Source organism: Caretta caretta, chromosome 6, assembly GCF_965140235.1.
Source record: "Caretta caretta isolate rCarCar2 chromosome 6, rCarCar1.hap1, whole genome shotgun sequence".
In the NCBI taxonomy this organism is placed as follows: domain Eukaryota; kingdom Metazoa; phylum Chordata; order Testudines; family Cheloniidae; genus Caretta; species Caretta caretta.
In genome coordinates this window covers 73,394,564-73,411,831 of record NC_134211.1, presented here as the reverse complement: position 1 = coordinate 73,411,831, position 17,268 = coordinate 73,394,564, and the positions used below count along the sequence as shown (strand labels likewise).

Below are 17,268 nucleotides of genomic sequence, written 5' to 3'. Positions count from 1 at the left end.
CTCCCAGAAACTGAGCTACCCTGAGAGAAGATGGTGGCTCCTTAGTCACTATGTGATGGCCAGGGAGTAGACAGCAACATTTAGAGATGCTGGGAATTGAACTGTGGGGACAGCAGGAAGGGGGGACTGTGTTAGGGAACAGGACAGGAAATAATAAGGAGTCAACAGAATAAGTGGGAAAGGGGGGCAGTGACAGAGAAAGAAAATGTGAGGAGGAACATAAGACTGAGGGAAAGGAAGGGAAATATGGTGGGGAGTAAATGTGTGGGACAAGAGACTGCTGGGCAGCATGTGAATGAAGCAGCTGCCTATCCTGTCTAACTAGGGAGGAGGATACAGAAGGACAGAATGTCAGAACCCCATACCCCAGGGAATGGAGAAAGGAAGTGGAGTTCAGACCAACTGGCAAACAGGGAAGTTTTCAGTTTTGTACATATACTGAAGGTTGAATTTTGAACTCGAGACAATCTCTCACAGGTTAGGTATGAGTGGCTTCCCCAAAGGTGAAAAATATCAAAATGCGGCTAACAAAAAAAAAAATGTGATTTTTTTTTTTTTAAATCTCATGTTTTTTGTGGGTTTGGATTCATTATTTTTTAATGTTTGTAGTTGGAAATACGGACCTCGGAGCTGATGAACAACAGTTCTTCAGTGGTCCAGAGCAATGCTACTCAAAAGTGGTGGTCCGCGGACAGGTGCCGGTCCGTGAGCCATCGGCTGCCAGTCTGCGCGCACATTGGAGAAAAAAAAAAATGCATGTCCCCACATCAGATAGCTTGAGAAGCACTGGTCTAGAGCATTTCCTAACCATATTGGGGCTTTAAGAGAAAAGAGATAAGAAGATCAAATATATGCAATTCAATATAGATTTAAGTTATCCCAGCATTTAAAAAAAGAAAGTAAAGAATCCATTTATATTGCTGGGAGAGATGCATATTCGCATTCTGAGGAAGGGCAATACTGTCCTTTTGCTAAAAATCTCTTTTTCATGTATCTGAGTGCTCTGTGAGATTCTCTTTGTTGCAATGTCTTATTGCTAACTCAGTCTGCTTTACTGACATAGAACAATTTAAGTTTTCTAGTGACTCATCTTAAAGATAAGTTGTCCTAGCATATTAAATGTATCACTAAAAGGAAGTCAAAGCAAATAGCCTTTTTCTGATGGCACTTGTGCCCTTGCCTATGCCTTATTTCTCAGGCAAGTTACCAGAAAGTTGTTAAGCAAGACTTGCTTGTCTAATTTGTGTAAGAAATCAGAATTCTCCAGTTTAATTCTTCTGTTGCTCTAGGACTTCTCTGATCTATAGGAAGAACTGCATGACTAAAAACTGAAGCAGAAAATTAGGAAATGGGAAAATCTTGCACGAAAATAGCAAATCATATTGATTCTTCAGGGCATAAACAATTTTTAAGACCAGGCATATAAAAAAATAAATATCTGTGGCACTTTTTATACAGTACATTGCCAATAACCCAAGCCAACAATGAACAAGGCAGCACTGCAGAAATAATTTGTACATAAGGATGAACAGGTTTTGAACTACACTCCAGAGCAACAGAAGGACACAGGCTCTCTCTTTACCATTTCTATTATTTTTTGCTTGAGCAAAATTTTTGTGAAAAATATAAAGAAAATCAATTCTCTGTTCATGTTATAAGTTTTTCTATTAGGGTGGCCAACTTTCTAATTTGTGAAAACCGGACAATGAGCAAAGGAACCTCCCTCCGCCCCCTACTCCGCCTCTTCCCCTGAGGCCCGGCCTCCTGCTCTGCTTCTTTCCCTCGAGGCTCTGCCCCCCACTGCTCCAGCCCATCACTCGCTGCTCTCTCCACCTCTCCCTGCCAGCTGAGCAGAGTTCTAGGGGTGGAGGGGTGACTGGGGCAGGACAGGGAAGGGAGAGCCACGCTCTGGGGATGGGGATTGTGTGTGGGGGGGTGACTGTGGCAGGACAAGGAAGGGAGAGTTGCGCTCCGGAGGTAGGCGCATGACTGGAGCAGGATGGGGAAAGGAGAACCACACCTGGAGCAGGACAGGGGAGTCACCAGTACCTCTCTCTGCTGGAGCCTTTCCTGAGTGCTCCTCTAAGCTCCAGCAGCAGCAGCTGCTCTCCCCACCCCCTGGTGACAGAGGCAGGTTACTGCGAATGACCAAACACTGTCTGGTCAAAAACCGGACACCTGACAACCCTATTTCCTACATCTGTCTTACCATATCCACAGGATAGAAAAATGATATGATCTTATTTTAAACGAAGGTCTGTTTTTTCCCTTCAGTCCTCCAGAGGTACACAACAGCTCTTGGCGTTTAGTAATTTTGTATACCACTAATTCTCATCCTGAGAGCAGAAATACATGTTAAATAACAGAAATTTAAGGATAAAACTACAACTTGATGGCCAAGATTGTAGAGAGAGACCCAAAAGCAGATGGTGAGAAGGCAGTCAACAGTAATTTTAGACACTGGAAATGAGATCAGCATCATCCTATGGCAGTTCACCCATCCACCATTAAATGATAAAACTAAACAATTTCTCTGTTCTACTTAGGTTCTTAGACAACACCCAATTGCAATGGTATCTGAGTACCATCTATCTATGGAAATAAAGTTTGCTACTAAATACTGTGTAAAGTATTCTAGCAAAAACAAGATTTATGATCTAAAAACTTACAGTTTCTTATTCTTAAAGTTCTTTTGGCTGGATTATACAGAGCCAACTCTCTTGCCCTGCCTTTAAGAAAAGTCAACAAAAGCTGCCAGCCACCCCTAAAAAATGTGAAGTTAAAAAACAGAACAAAACACACACAAACCCTGCATTGTCAAAATTCTATTTTCTATCTCAACATCTACCATCCAGCAGTGGAGACATAATCCTACTGAAGCATGGCAAGTAGGTGGGGCATTTTTTAGTTGTTGTGGTGGTAGTAGCTATTGTCTTGAAAGAAAAGGGCTCAGATCCCAAGAGACAAATAGTAACATTTTAATTGGCTCAGTAATAAGCCACTTGACCACTTATTTCTAGCTAAAACATTTATTCACCATCAAGAACCTAATGAAGGATCAAAATCTATATTTGGTACTTAAGATAGATGAATAAAAGAATGAAGGCAGTCACTGAAAACATGGCAAGATTCTTCTAGCAAAGTAAGATTATTCTATTGTTTCCACTTCTTTTGTTCCTTCTGCTTGAACAGAGTTTTTACTAGATTGGTTCAAGACATATTCTCTGAAGACTCCACAATGGATTTGTAGTTTACTTCAGCTAGGAGCCAGTACTAGGTAGAGAAAACTGTAGTGTATTTTAAAGTTAATTTTAAATAACCTGTAGAAAATAAAAATAGATCAATGGAGTCTTACATGGTAATCAGAAAATGCTAAAAAGGAAAAAAATGTGAATGTTTTACAACTCTGATTATTGATCCAAAGATGAAGAAAAATCAATGAACTGATGTATTGCCTTGAGTTGTAAATGTAGGCTCATTTAGTCCTAGCAATGCCAATATTATTAAACAGCTCCAAGGATTCCTAGAAACTGCTAACAGAATCATAGAATATCAGGGTTGGAAGGGACCTCAGGAGATCATCTAGTCCAACCCCCTGCTCAAAGCAGGACCAATCCCCAATTTTTGCCCCAGATCCCTAAATGGCCCCCTCAGGGATTGAACTCACAACCCTGGGTTTAGCAGGCCAATGCTCAAACCACTGAGCTATCCCTCCCCCCCCCCCCAAGCAGGACCAATCCCCAAATTTTGCCCTGATCTCTAAGTGGGCCCCTCAAGGATTGAACTCACAACCCTTAGTTTAAGCAGGCCAGTGCTCAAACCACTGATCTATCTCTCCCCCTCAGAGTGATACAAGAATTACACCAATATATATTGACGTGTGTGGTCCAAAGGAATAAACAGTGTTACTTATTGTAAAATAAGTTACAAGATCCTTCAAGTCTTAACAGCATTAAAAAGTTCTGCTTCTCATCTCCCCAGTCCTCTCCAGTTCTGCTATAACATTTTATGGCATTTTGAATTGAATCCATTATGCTATATTGGAATGCTGAACAGCAATATTTTAATGTGATAAGCCAATTCAAAATGATCAACAATAGGAATAAAGATAAGTCTTTTCCATAGACTACTAAAAACAACATCACCTTATTTTGAGTCTTCAGATATTAAAAGCATTCACACAATAAATCATCAAAGAGAATGTGCACAGAAAAACAACACACAAAATTTAACAAACAAGGAACATGCAAATTATCAGTGAAAATGAATGTACAGCTTGACTATATTAGAAGGCTTTTATATGCTGTAATGCAAACTTGCCTGAGTTTTACACTCAGTTTGGATTTAATTAGCACAAGACAAGAGACTGTTGGAGCCTAAAAGGATATTAGCAGCAACACCATAGAAACTAAAACCATTTCTAACTATCCAAGGAATATATGACAAAAGTATTGCTTTGACTCAAGGCTGGAAGAATATTAAAAAATTTAAATCCAAGAGTTCCCCTTCACCTGTATGAAAAAAAACATGCTTTTCAGGACAGCCCTATAATAATTAAATGAATACAGTATATTTTATAAAGATGTAAATGCCTTTCTTAATATATATACTGTCCATCACAGAGAATTTAAGAGATTAAAGACATTGTGCAAGTAGCATACCTTATAAAAATCATTTCATTGAGTTCTAAACAAATAAATAAGAGAAAGGCTCCTGTTTCAATTTCCTGAACAGAATTGCAACACATCATAAAAAGTAATCACTTAACCAGAGAATTTAACAAACATTAACACCTTTGCAAACCTACAGGGAATGTTCATCATAAATCCTCATTTAATTAACTAATAAATGTTGACATTTCACTTTTTCATTAAGTTATATCAGGTCTGAATACCAAACTGCTCTAATTTAAGTTCTGACACCAGCCTATTTTTTATGACAGCAACAAACTCAGGTTTGAAATCTATCTCATCAACAATCTATTTCACCAGTTTGTCCAATTATTCCATGACGTGGGACCAGGTGTTTTGATTTAGCCAGAATGGTCTAATAACCCATCCTCTGATAACAGGTACATTTAGTCTTGTTGGTATCTAAAAATAACAGGAAGTCAATCACAATAGATTGACTTGTTAAATTAGAACCAAGATACACCAAAATAACATAGCATGAATCCGATGAAGTGAGCTGTAGCTCACGAAAGCTTATGCCCAAATAAATTGGTTAGTCTCTAAGGTACCACAAGTCCTCCTTTTCTTTTTGAGGATACAGACTAACACATCTGCTACTCTGAAACCTGACAAAATAACATGTTTTTACATAGCAACATTTAGTATATAATGAAGAGCACCAAACTGGAAAGTCCCCTGAGAACATCACCGACTACTGGACTATTTCTTGTCATACGGTGAGTATTGGCTGGCTACAGATGCAGCAAAATAAGAATAGAAAACGTATGCACACAGCTTTCACGCTGAAGCTTATGCTATAGTCATGACTATGCTAAAAAAATTCTAGTGCTTCTGTCATTTTAGAAAAGACAAGTGTGATGCTACAGAAATAATAAGAAAAATAGCTGAATGAACACGGTTACTGATTTCAGAATTCTGATGCTGTGGTTATGAATAGGTCAAAATATACTTTTATAGATATTCCTTTAACCTTCTTTCTTGTGTTTTCTACATATTAAATTCTTTTAAATAAAATTATTACATCTCTGAGTTTAACACAGAAAGCCAGACGAGCCACGTTCTTCATCCTTAAACTAAATAATGCCTCCCTCTACCTAAATTCATTTTCTTACTTCCTATGAAATAAAAGAGAAAGGAAGTTGCCATTTCCTCTACCACTTTTGTTGTTTAGTTACTGACAAGCAAATCTCCCTTGTTCCTCATCTGCCCTGTAGCACCTCAGGGCATTCAAAGTACATATATTTTGTCTGGAAGCAGTGGTGCTGGAACAAGGGGTGCTGCCACACCCCCGGCTTGAAGGAGTAATAACAAACACGTAATACATAGTTTCCATCATCGGCACCCCCACTATAAAAATTGTTCCAGCACCCCTGACTGCATGGTCTTTTCCTCAGAGTCAGCTCTAAACCAACATCCCCAGCTTAGCAACAACAGTGTGTGCTGGAGATGCACTCTTTTGCAGGAGACATAATTCAACACCCTGCTCACCACTTGTGCTTATTAAATAACCCATAGCACTTTATGCAGGGTGTTAGCCCCTACATCCTAGTCCAGGGGCGGGCAAACTTTTTAGCCTGAGGGCCGCATCAGGTTTCCAAAATTGTATGGAGGACCGGTTAGAGGAGGCTGTGCCTCCCCAAACAGCCAGGTATGGCCCTGCTCCTGCCCCTGCCCCCATCTGACCCCCCCTACTTTTCACCCCTGATGGCCCCCCCAGGACTCCTGCCCCATCCAACCACCCCTTCTCCCTGACCGACCACCCCTAACTGCCCCGTGCTGCCCCATCCAACCCCCCCTCCTTCCTGACTGCCCCCCCAGGACCCATGCCCTATCCAACCACCCCTTCTCCCTGTCCCCTGACCGCTCCCGAAACCCCCACCCCTGACTGCCTCCCACCACCCCATCCAACCCCTCCTCTCAGGAATTCTTGACTGCTCCCCCGGGACCCCTGCCCCATCCACCCCCCCGCTCCCTGTCCCCTGACTGCCCCCAGAACCCCTGTCCCTGACTGCCTCCTGCCACCCCATCCAACCCCTCCTCTCCTTCCTGACTGCCCCCTGGGATCCCTGCCCCCATTCATCCCCCCCATTCCCCGCCCTCTGACCGCCCCGACCCTTATCCACATCCCCTGCCCCTGAACTCCACTGCCCTCTAGCCAACCCCCCCCCCCCCCCCGCTCCCTTACCACACTGCCTGTAGCACTGGTGGCTGGCGGCGCCCAGAGCACCAGGACTGGCAGCCGCACCACCCAGTTGGAGCCAGCCATGCGCCGTGCAGCACAGAGCACCAGGTCAGGCCGAGGCTCTGCAGCTGTGCTGCCCCAGGAGCTCGGAGCCCTGCCGTCCAGAGCATTGCTCCGGTGACACGGTGAGCTGAGGCTGCGGGGGAGGGGGAACAGTAGGGGAGGGGCCGGGGGCTAGCCTCTCAGGCCAGGAGCTCAGGGGCCGGGCAGAACAGGCCCGAGTTTGCCCACCTCTGTCCTAGTCAGATTTTCATTTGGCTACATTATTCTTCCCATCTTGTTCTTAACTGTTATTTAGTGTTGCTTGATTGCTATTAAAAGAGCTGCTGCTTTCCACCCTTGAAATTGCTGTACTTATCCTGGTGTATAGCTTATAAAGCACTTTGGGATCATTTGGTATGAAATGTTCTATATAAATATAAACGTAACATATTAATACACTGATTATAGAAAACAGATGTAGCCATCCAGGGACGTGCTAAGAATGACAGTAGAGTTAATCATAAAAAACCCTACAGATGTATGTGAGTTCATGTTCTATTTCAGGAGTGTTCATTTCATAGAACAGTACATATTTTTCTTCTATTCCAGCGATGGATAATTTCACTCATCCACCAATACCCACACAATGCTATCTTCACTGCAAAGTCAAGAACTCATATTAACAGCAAACGCGAATAGAATTGCACTGCTAGTTCTAAGTAAAGGTTCAATATTTTAAAATGCATTTTCCAGTCACTGTACTGAGCATATTTAATGATCCCACCCTTTTCAAGATATTAGCTGCATGCTGGCATAATGATGCAGAAGACCAACAGACTTTCACCTCCAAGACCCTACACCAACCTCAGGCCAGACCAAAATCATTCAGATGAGGAGCTACAATCGTTTAAAATTACTCTCTCTCATTCAGATATAAAAAGTAGAAAAAAAGTCACTCTTTCAATTATTGTTTGTTCCACTTATAAATGTGTATAAGGAATATTCACAAACACATTTTTCCTTTAGAACTCAATTTCTGCTGCTTTTCCCCCACATACTTATTGCTCCATTTAAAGCTCAAGAGAGGAGGATAAAGTGCTTTGTGAAGAAATAATGTGTATTGATGATGAAAACACAAAATTAAAATCTGCCTGTGAATTCACTTCTATATGTCCAAAAAGATAATTTTTTTCTCAAAGTGTGCATGGTTGTTAAACATAACTTTCCTAACTGGAAAGTATTTCTTCACCAAGTCTAAAAGAAGAAAATACGGTTTTCACTTTTGGAAATACAGTTCTAATTTAATCAAACAAATCACAAGAAAAATTATTGGGTGATTCACCTTATTATGCATGCCACAAAATTGGACACACAGTTTACTATACTCTGAGATTTTCATACTACAGAGAATCGCAAACCTACTCTAACATGTACACTAACTCCCACTTGCCAAAGGCTCTCTGTAAAGCTGAGGGCAGTGAGAGAAAAAGAATGGTTATTTAACCATTTAACCAGTAAATGTGGGTATTCAAAATGTTTTGTCCACAGGGATCCCACTCTAGGTGCACATGTGCCCCATGCATTCCAGATAAAAGTCTTTGGCCAGCAGCATCCATTGGGGCCCCATCTGCATATCCTCTCACCCCTACTCATCTGCACCCAAGGGCATTAAGTGTAGAGCAAGCCCAACTGTCCTTCAATTCCTTTGCCAATACAGTATCCTGGGGGTTCTCAAACTTCATTGCATCCCAACCCCTTTCAACAAAAATTATTACATAACTCGGGGGGGGGGGGGTGGGAACAAAGCCTGAGTCCACCCAAGCCCCGCCACATCCGGGGAGGAAGGGGGGGAAAAGCCAAAGCCCGAGCCCCACCACTCAGGGCAGTGAGGCTCAGGCTTAGGCTTCAGCCCTGGGTGATGGGGCTCCGGCTTCAGCTTTGGCCCCAGGCCCCAGCAAGTCTAACGTCACCTATGGCAACCCCATTAAAACAGGGTCGCGATCCACTTTGGGGTCCTGACCCACAGTTTGAGAACCACTGCGGTATCCCAAAGCTAAAAGACTCTTCAGTGGCAAGGAAGTATGAGTTGGATTAGCCTGCCCTCTAGACCTGTCACCAAATGCTACTAATAGCCTTGGTGACTTATGGAAAAGCTTTGTTCTTTGGAACAAATAGTAGAGTGGAGGATTACCATCAAGACACTGAGCGTGTGAAGTTTTGTTTCTACAGAGATCAAATGGGATTTGGAGAAAAACTCTGGAAAATATATATATATTGATTCAAATGACACCACTTTAGGTAAGAATTTAGGATGGTGAGTACTCAGAGACACCTTGTTTTTGTGAAAATAGCATAGGGAGGTCCTGCCCTTAACACTTGAATCACACTCACCCTTTGAGCAGAGGTAACAAAAATGCTTCCTTGATAAAGAGGTGGTAAAGGAGCATGACGGTAAAGGCTCAAAAGGAGGAGATCTATTAGGGCCAGGAGTACAATATTTAGGTTCCCAGGAGGGGAAATGTCCCTCGTTGGGGGGAAAATACATGGATCAGACCTTTCAAGAACTTAGATATAATTGAATGTGGGAATATGTAAACCTTGAAACGGAGGGCAACAGGCAGATACCCTGGCTACACAAACCCTACCCAAGCTAAATTAAAGTCCTAAATGTTTCAAGGGTAATAGATAATCCAGAACAACAGGATTAGATGTCGCTAACGGTTAAAGGTCATGCTGTGCAGCCCAGAGCAAAAATAGTGGGAAAAGCATTTAGAATGCCCATCACTTGAGGACACTGCCAGCTCACCAGAAGGGCAGGACTTGAAGGACAGTGACTTTGCCTCAGCCATGAGATCAATGCCACTGTATCAATGATCCTAGGGGTTTTCTATTTTATTTTTATTTTTTGTCAGCAGGCTAAATTAAAAAAAATGTTAAGTACTAAACTAACTAAACTCTGACAGAAGGAAGCAGGTGGGCACTGCTAAATTCTGTCTTGCTGCCATGACTGGTAAGAAGAATTCCATCTTACATGCATGGGCGTGCATGCACATCTAGAGTGGGATCCATGTGGACAAATATTTGAAGAACAATTATTTTTATTACTCCCGAAGTTTTCAAAGAAAATACAGGATTTGTTACTAAGAGTAAAAAAGGTAAATCATCATACAGAAGAAAAGTAATAATCTTTGCCTTGCCTTCCCTTCTACTTCCTCAGTACAAAGATGGTAGTCTAGATTCTCTGGTGTGTCTAACTGCCATTGAGTGTATCCTCATTCTCTGCCTCACCTCACCTCAGCCCCTCTCGCATAAAGCAAGCTCAGGAGTGCTCTAATGAGCAGCACCTGGCTTTGTGCATTGCTATTCTGTACCCATGAAAGTTCACAGACTCAGGGGCTGGGGTAAGGTAATATATGAGCCAGCTCTGCTAGCTTTACACTCACTGAGGACTCCCCCATGTTATGGAATCCTCCAGCTGAGTGTTTGCAATCAGTCTCCACTCCATTTGTACTGTCAGGTGGTGAAAAGGGAGCACAGTGGAGCAAAGAAATTGCTGAAGAGCCTAAATCAGTCAGAATAAATAAGGGGAGAATGGGGAGAGAATGTAAATTAGTACCTACCTGTAAATAACAGGGAGAAACATATCTCTGTATAGTAGATACTGTTAAGCAAGTTAGAGGGACACGGCAATGTCTGATAGGTAAATTTAGTTGCCTGTATATTGCAACAAAACTATCACTCACTCGGGTAATTTTTCCACATTCTGCCTATATATGTAGATTCTACCTCAGAGAAATAATTGAAATGCAGAAATGATAAGGTAGGAAAAATTCTATTGCCCAGAACAAACCAGATCTCATTGCAACATGGAAGTTGAAGGGACTTCTCAATTACAATAATCTGAGTTTCCACTAACGTTATTAAAATAGAAATAAGTAAATCTTACAACTTCAGCATTTAGCAAGCAGCTCTTAAAACTTGGTTAGACCAACAAAATACTTTCGAAGACTTCATGCAATTGTGTACAATTCTATTACTTTTACAAAGATTCTAGCTCTGCTAAATTAAAATATAGAAAGAGTACTGCAGATAGGTGCGGATTTATTTTTTAGTTCATCACATAACTCAGAAGCAATTCTTAACAAAAGCTCACAAGGAGCAGAATACTTAGGGATCAAATAATAATTCTATTGTATAGAAAAACAATTTTTTTAAATAATAATGATAGGACTTGATAATCTTCTTCCTGACTTTTCTAGTGCTGACAAGAGGGTGAGAGGAGTAACTGTCCCAGACTACAAAGGAACAGTTTGTTTTTTCTAAATTAGTATAACAGAAAAAAGAAACTAAAAATGCTTCTGTCATACTAAAAATATTACATATAAATTGTATATAAAAATGTTTGCTGATACGACAGCAAATATAAAGAAATTCAGAATGAAAACAGTTCACAGGATATAAAACATGATAAACTCTAAATTAGATTTTAAAAAACGTAAGGCATTCCCCAGGGGTATGTGAATGGTCAACAGTCACAAACTAGATTATCTTGTTTTAAACAGGTATAAAACAAGCAACTTCAGTTTCTAGTAATCGGTTTCTCAGTCTTTATGAATACAAACAGAACAGGCAACTCGTGAATCCCTACCATGCTGTAAAACCCAACGTTTTATAATCCATACAGGCATACTGAAATTATAATTTTCAATAACATACAATTAATTTAATAATCAAAATGGCATTATAAGAATGAGATTATACTTTAATTTAAAAAACAGTTTAAGCAAGGCTTGAGTATTTTTCATAAGCAATTCAGTGTACAGTTAAAGATCATCAAAGTTTATGAGCTCAAAATATGATCTACTTTTTTCCCTTGCATCTCTGTGAGAAATCCATATTATTCTTTTGTAAGGTTTTTATCTTCTTTTTATCTTCCCAAAGCAAATATTTCATTTGCTTCATTGGTAATTCTTTTTATAAAAAAACAAAAAAACAAAACAAAACAATGCCAGCAGCACAGCAGTTGTGACATGCCCTATATAATAAACTGGTGTATATGCACAACGAAGGACAAGGAATTGGTAAGTATTAAAAAGACTACTACACAAATTTTAAATTTCAGCCATTTAGAGAATTCACAAACAACAAAAATTGTTGACAATATAATTTTTTAAACAATACAAGTTGTTAGAAACTTAGTTCTTTGTAGTTTAGCTCTAAAAAGTACACAGCACAAAAGAGAGATTTCTAACTGGAGTTTTAATACTATCACACAAGAAAAATGATGAAACATCATTACAATTTTTACTGAAACCCTAAACTCATAGGCATATGGCCCATTCTACACCACAGACTAATCATGCTAGCAACAATTGTTACTAAGATGGTTCCCTGCTCAGTATAAAGAAAGATTATTTTTTTCCTGAAAGCCATATCATAACGGTTTCAGAGTAGCAGCCGTGTTAGTCTGTATTCGCAAAAAGAAAAGGAGTACTAGTGGCACCTTAGAGACTAACCAATTTATTTGAGCATAAGCTTTCGTGAGCTACAGCTATTCCAACAACATGGAAATATGTTTTAGGTAAACCAGTGAAGGAAGCCAGGCTACCAAAATTGGCCATTAGCATGGTTTCAGCCTACTATGAACAGAGCCTCAGAAGCGAGCTGCCTCTCCATCATGCCGAGGTATTCTAGAGTATAAGATTTATTATTCTAAGATACCTGCTAATAGCCACAAGGTCTTGTCAAGAGGAAGAGTGAAGATGAGACAAATTAAGCTCTGAAATAAGATGTACACACCTCATTTTAACTGGACAGCATTCGCTGCAATATTCAGTGATCAAACTAAATTAACTGGTTAAAAAAATTATTAAAACTTGTAATTGAGGGCCTGATCCTGCAATCCTCAGTTAGGCAAAACTATTGATTTCAAGGGACTTCAGCGCAAGTAAGGACTACAAGGTCTGGTCCTTATGTATTTATTGTCGAACATTCCTAAGTTGCCCCTGCTGCCTGTAGCTGGCAATTCTAGGCATAACGAATCTGCATGTTAGTTTTCACAGCTTTTTCAAACCATCCAGATAGTGTGTAACCTTTTACATACCCTTCTATACTAGCACAGTTGCTCATCAATAAGTTCATAATGCTGACTACTCCATATGAAACAGGCATGGAAAACTCTTTCTGGAATAATTTTAAGGGATCCTAAACTCAATACTGGATTTAGTCAAGTGCATACAAGTAGCATTCCAAGTGCCATTCCAGAACCAAGGCTAAGAGCTAAAGCTAGAGTTATGATGAAAAAAATGTAACTCATAAATAACCAATACTCTATGTGATTTTCTCATCCTTACCTGCTGAGCTAAGCAGAACACTGAAGTCCGTTCCCCTCTGAGATTCTCCACTTTCATTTTGTGCCTCTTTCTCAGCATCTTCACCTTCATAACGGTTCCAGTTGGAGACTATCTTTCTTTTTGAATAGCCTCTCAGTTCATCCTTTTTCTCTTCTTGTGATTCAGCATCATCATCATCTGCCTGTGACATTTAAATGATGATATAAATAAGTAAGATTCATCCAGCATTTAGCTTTTATACAAACATCTCCTGGATCCTCCAACCAAAATATTAAAGCCTGCACATACAAATAGGAAGTGGCGGATCTAATTTTGGGTTATGGGATCATGACATGGTAGCGGTCAAAAGCCACTGCGATATACCATGTTGCCAATAACAGGAAATGTTTATATATGCACGCTCCACTATTTTGTATGAGCTTTAGGTAAATTACCTTTTCCCTCTTCTTAATCCCAAAGCAACAAATAAAAACTCTAAAACAAGTTTAGGGAACTACCTCTTTTTTTGGTGATGTGGTGCCAGATCTGCATTGCTAGGAGCTAGTGCACAGCTATGATTTCAATAAAATAAAGATCCAAAATCCACCTGCCACGCTAATTGAGGAGAAGCCACCTGACCAATTCCTCTAGATTGAATGGTTTGCTATGGGCAAGCAAATGTTTTGGACTGAAATACCCAATACATAATCCAATCTAATCCCCACTATTTACAGATGAGGAGACACATTTCAACAGTAAACCATACTTGGGCATGCTTTAGTAAGGTATTATTGCATTTTTTGGTTGGCTGATGGCCCTTGGCCAAATACACCCAACACACCAAATACAAATTGCCTTTACTATTGTTGCTTTTCACTTTAATAAAGAATCTTCCAAAATTCAGACAAGGCAGACCCACCTAAGCCAACTCTGGCACCATAATTAGCTACCATACACAGAGCTGTCTGTACCATTTGTTCCTGTCAAGCCATGATCAAAATACGACCCTATGCTTCTTACTTCAGCCATGCCAGTTTTCAGAAAACTAGCATGGATTTAATTTCAGCTGAAATGCTGAGATAACTCCAAATGAGATTCTATTTTTCAGGGTCTTTTTCCATCAGCTACATTAAATACCAAAGCTCAAATAAGCAGGGCACTGAAGTTAAAATTTCATTTTGAGCTTTAAGAAATAAATCACAAAATTATCATAGCGTTAATCGGAATTGTGCAGCCTAATTCTCTAGGTACAAGGCTGAAATTTACCTTTGAATGGATAAACTTTAAAAAAATATAAATTTAGACCATTTGCAATTCCAATATAGTGCTTCACAGAAGTAAATAATACATATAATAATATACACAAATAATATATTGGCATAGTCTAAAAAAGGTTCTGCCACTAATTACGTTTACAAATTCAAATTACAAATTACTTAAATGTATATTTTTATCTTCAAAACTACTATTGATTTTATCAAATACATATATTTTTAAACATTCCTTTTTTTGCATAGTGAAGCTTTAGAGACTAAATTTCCTTACTATTTCTGCATGGTGGCTATTTTTCACCATTAGTACAGTAACTACCTAAGACATACATCCGTACATATAAACCTCTTTCTTTCCACTTCACACTTTGTTCTCATCTACCTATTCAGAGTGACTTTTTTGCTACCTTTGGCATCATAACATTGAAATGAGAAATTATTTTTACTTTGGTAGCAAGAAGACATCAGTATTAAATGTGGCCCCTAAATATACCACAATATCCAATAATCATACAAGTTAAAACAAAACCTAAGAACTACCTTAAAAGGTCAACTTTTAAATAATGTGACCTTAAATAAGCAAACAAAAAATTTTATCTTTACCCTTTTTTAAAGCAATATCTCCAAATAGCTGCAACTTTAAAGGGTCACTATCAGCTTGACATCTAGTCAGTTTGAAAAATGAATTTAAAGTAGTTTCAATACCACATTTTCCCCCAAGTCTCCAGTCAATTTCATGGGATGTTTTTTAATTACATTTCCTTTTTTTTTTTTTTAATTTTCACTCATTTACTGTGTTAAAGACACACACAAAAATAGGAAAAACTAAATGAATGTACAAAGTTATCAAATGTAAACGTAACAAAAACAGAAAAAAAATATTTCTCTCTCTAATCTCAGTAGAAGCAAGTTTACGTGTTAATTTAACAAAAATAGGAAGTAAAATTCAGACAGAAGAGTGATTTTTTATTTTACAGCGTTCCTTTAACTTGTTAAAAAATATTATCATGAATTTGTAGCTTGACAATGATGTTGGTCTTCAACCAAGAATGCTACTATTTATCCCCAAGACAGATATAGGGGTTGTGTATACAAACACTTTGTAGCAAGCTGGGATGTAAATCTACCTGATACTAGGTTGCAGGACACTAAATGCGCTTTAATCCACTCCTGTTTCAAAGCAGGAGTCTTTCTAGGGCTACGTCTACACTGGCAATTGAACGACAAACCTTTCCCTCCCCCTGAAAGACAAACGTTTTGCCGCAACAAGCACCAGTGTGAACAGCAGGTTGTCGGCAGGAGAACTCTCCTGCCAACAACAGAAATGCCGCTCGTTAGGGGTGGAAGTTTTTTGTTGGCAGGAGAGCCGTCAAACAGCGGCTACACTGCACACCTTTTAGCGGCACGGCTGTAGCGACACAGCCCTGTCGTTAACAGCTGTGTAGTGTAGACATAGCCTGAGGAAGCCTTTGCGATTTTGCAGCTGGGATTGGGTGAGGAATGGTATGAAAAAAACTAGTCACGCAATCCCAGGAGATAAAGCAGAAAATTAGGCTATTCTCTACAGGCAGCGGTTATGGCAGACGAACAAAACAAAACAAAACTACATCCTGCCCCTTTAAGGACTAAGTCATGTCAACAAAGCTCTCCAAAGGTCTGTACATGGGGGATGAAAATGAGCCAGGTTTGCCTCAGGCTCATCAACTGCACAAGAGCTTGTGCTATTTCAGAGCCCCCTTGCCCAAGAGCATCTTTCACTTCCCCTCAGACCCCATCATCCTGCTCCCTTTTGGAAGAGATTAGTGTCACTGATTCCCCACCTCTGATCCCAACCTACTCCTTTGCAAATCCCTATGAAAGGGCCAGGCAGCTGTGGACAATTTGTAGCAAAGCAGGATAACTCTTCCCACATTTCCCAGGATACAGACACCCCTTCACACACAGATTTTGCACAATGAGTTGGAAAGGTATAGCGGCTGAGAGGAAAGCAAAAACAGTACCAGACATTTGGTTCAGCCACTTTCTTACAGACAAGTTGATGCTGATACCTATGCTTCAAGAATGAGGGCCCTAAAATGAATGGAATACGGTTTTCAACTGGACAATTCCCTGGAATCAGCACTCTCCTCTTGACTGGAGCCTAAGTATTGAGTTTTGGCTCAAACCATGAGCTAAAAGGAATGGAGAAAATATAACAGCAATCCATAACATCCTGCCTGTACTCAACCACTCACTAAGGGTGAGTCTTGGCACACTTGGCATGTACACATACACTCACACTCAACAAACACTGTGAATTCAAGGCTTTTTAATACAACTCTAAAAATTAAAGAAAGAGAGATCTTCCAAATGGAATACATTATTTTAAATAGTTGTATCTGATAACCAAGAGAAGTTGTCATAGTTCCTCTTAAAATCCTCTTTATATTATCCTACTGAGAGAAGACTGAAGCATTTTATCTGTCTTTCTAGGTACTTATATGTTCCCCGCTCTTCCATTGTAGCTTGAGTATATTTCCATTTTCTCTTTTTCAGGGCATTTCTGTTCTTCCTCCCTATTATATTGCTGATATACTTTACTTTGTCCTTCTCTTGCTTCTTTTATACCCTATAGTACTTTTTCCTCATTTTCTTTTCCAACTTTTGCAATATATAAGTACTGTAACTCATTTTATGCTTTTCCTCTTCTGACTTCCCTCTACCTGCTTTCAGTACTATCTCTATATACTCATCTCGTGTATCATCATCTT

General features: G+C 39.7%; 2 protein-coding genes across 3 annotated transcripts in view; one reads left to right on the top strand and one right to left on the bottom strand.

The window, feature by feature from the left end:
* The window catches only part of CHRM5 (cholinergic receptor muscarinic 5), an 84,271-nt gene that overhangs the window by 19,265 nt on the left and 47,738 nt on the right, over nt 1–17,268 (top strand). The window lies entirely within an intron of this gene.
* Nucleotides 1–17,268, bottom strand: part of AVEN (apoptosis and caspase activation inhibitor) — a 181,199-nt gene that overhangs the window by 126,369 nt on the left and 37,562 nt on the right. Inside the window, exon 2 of the mRNA XM_048854646.2 lies at nt 13,269–13,449. Within this exon, the coding sequence (XP_048710603.1) occupies nt 13,269–13,449 (181 nt within the window). The remainder of the gene's footprint in view (nt 1–13,268; nt 13,450–17,268) is intronic.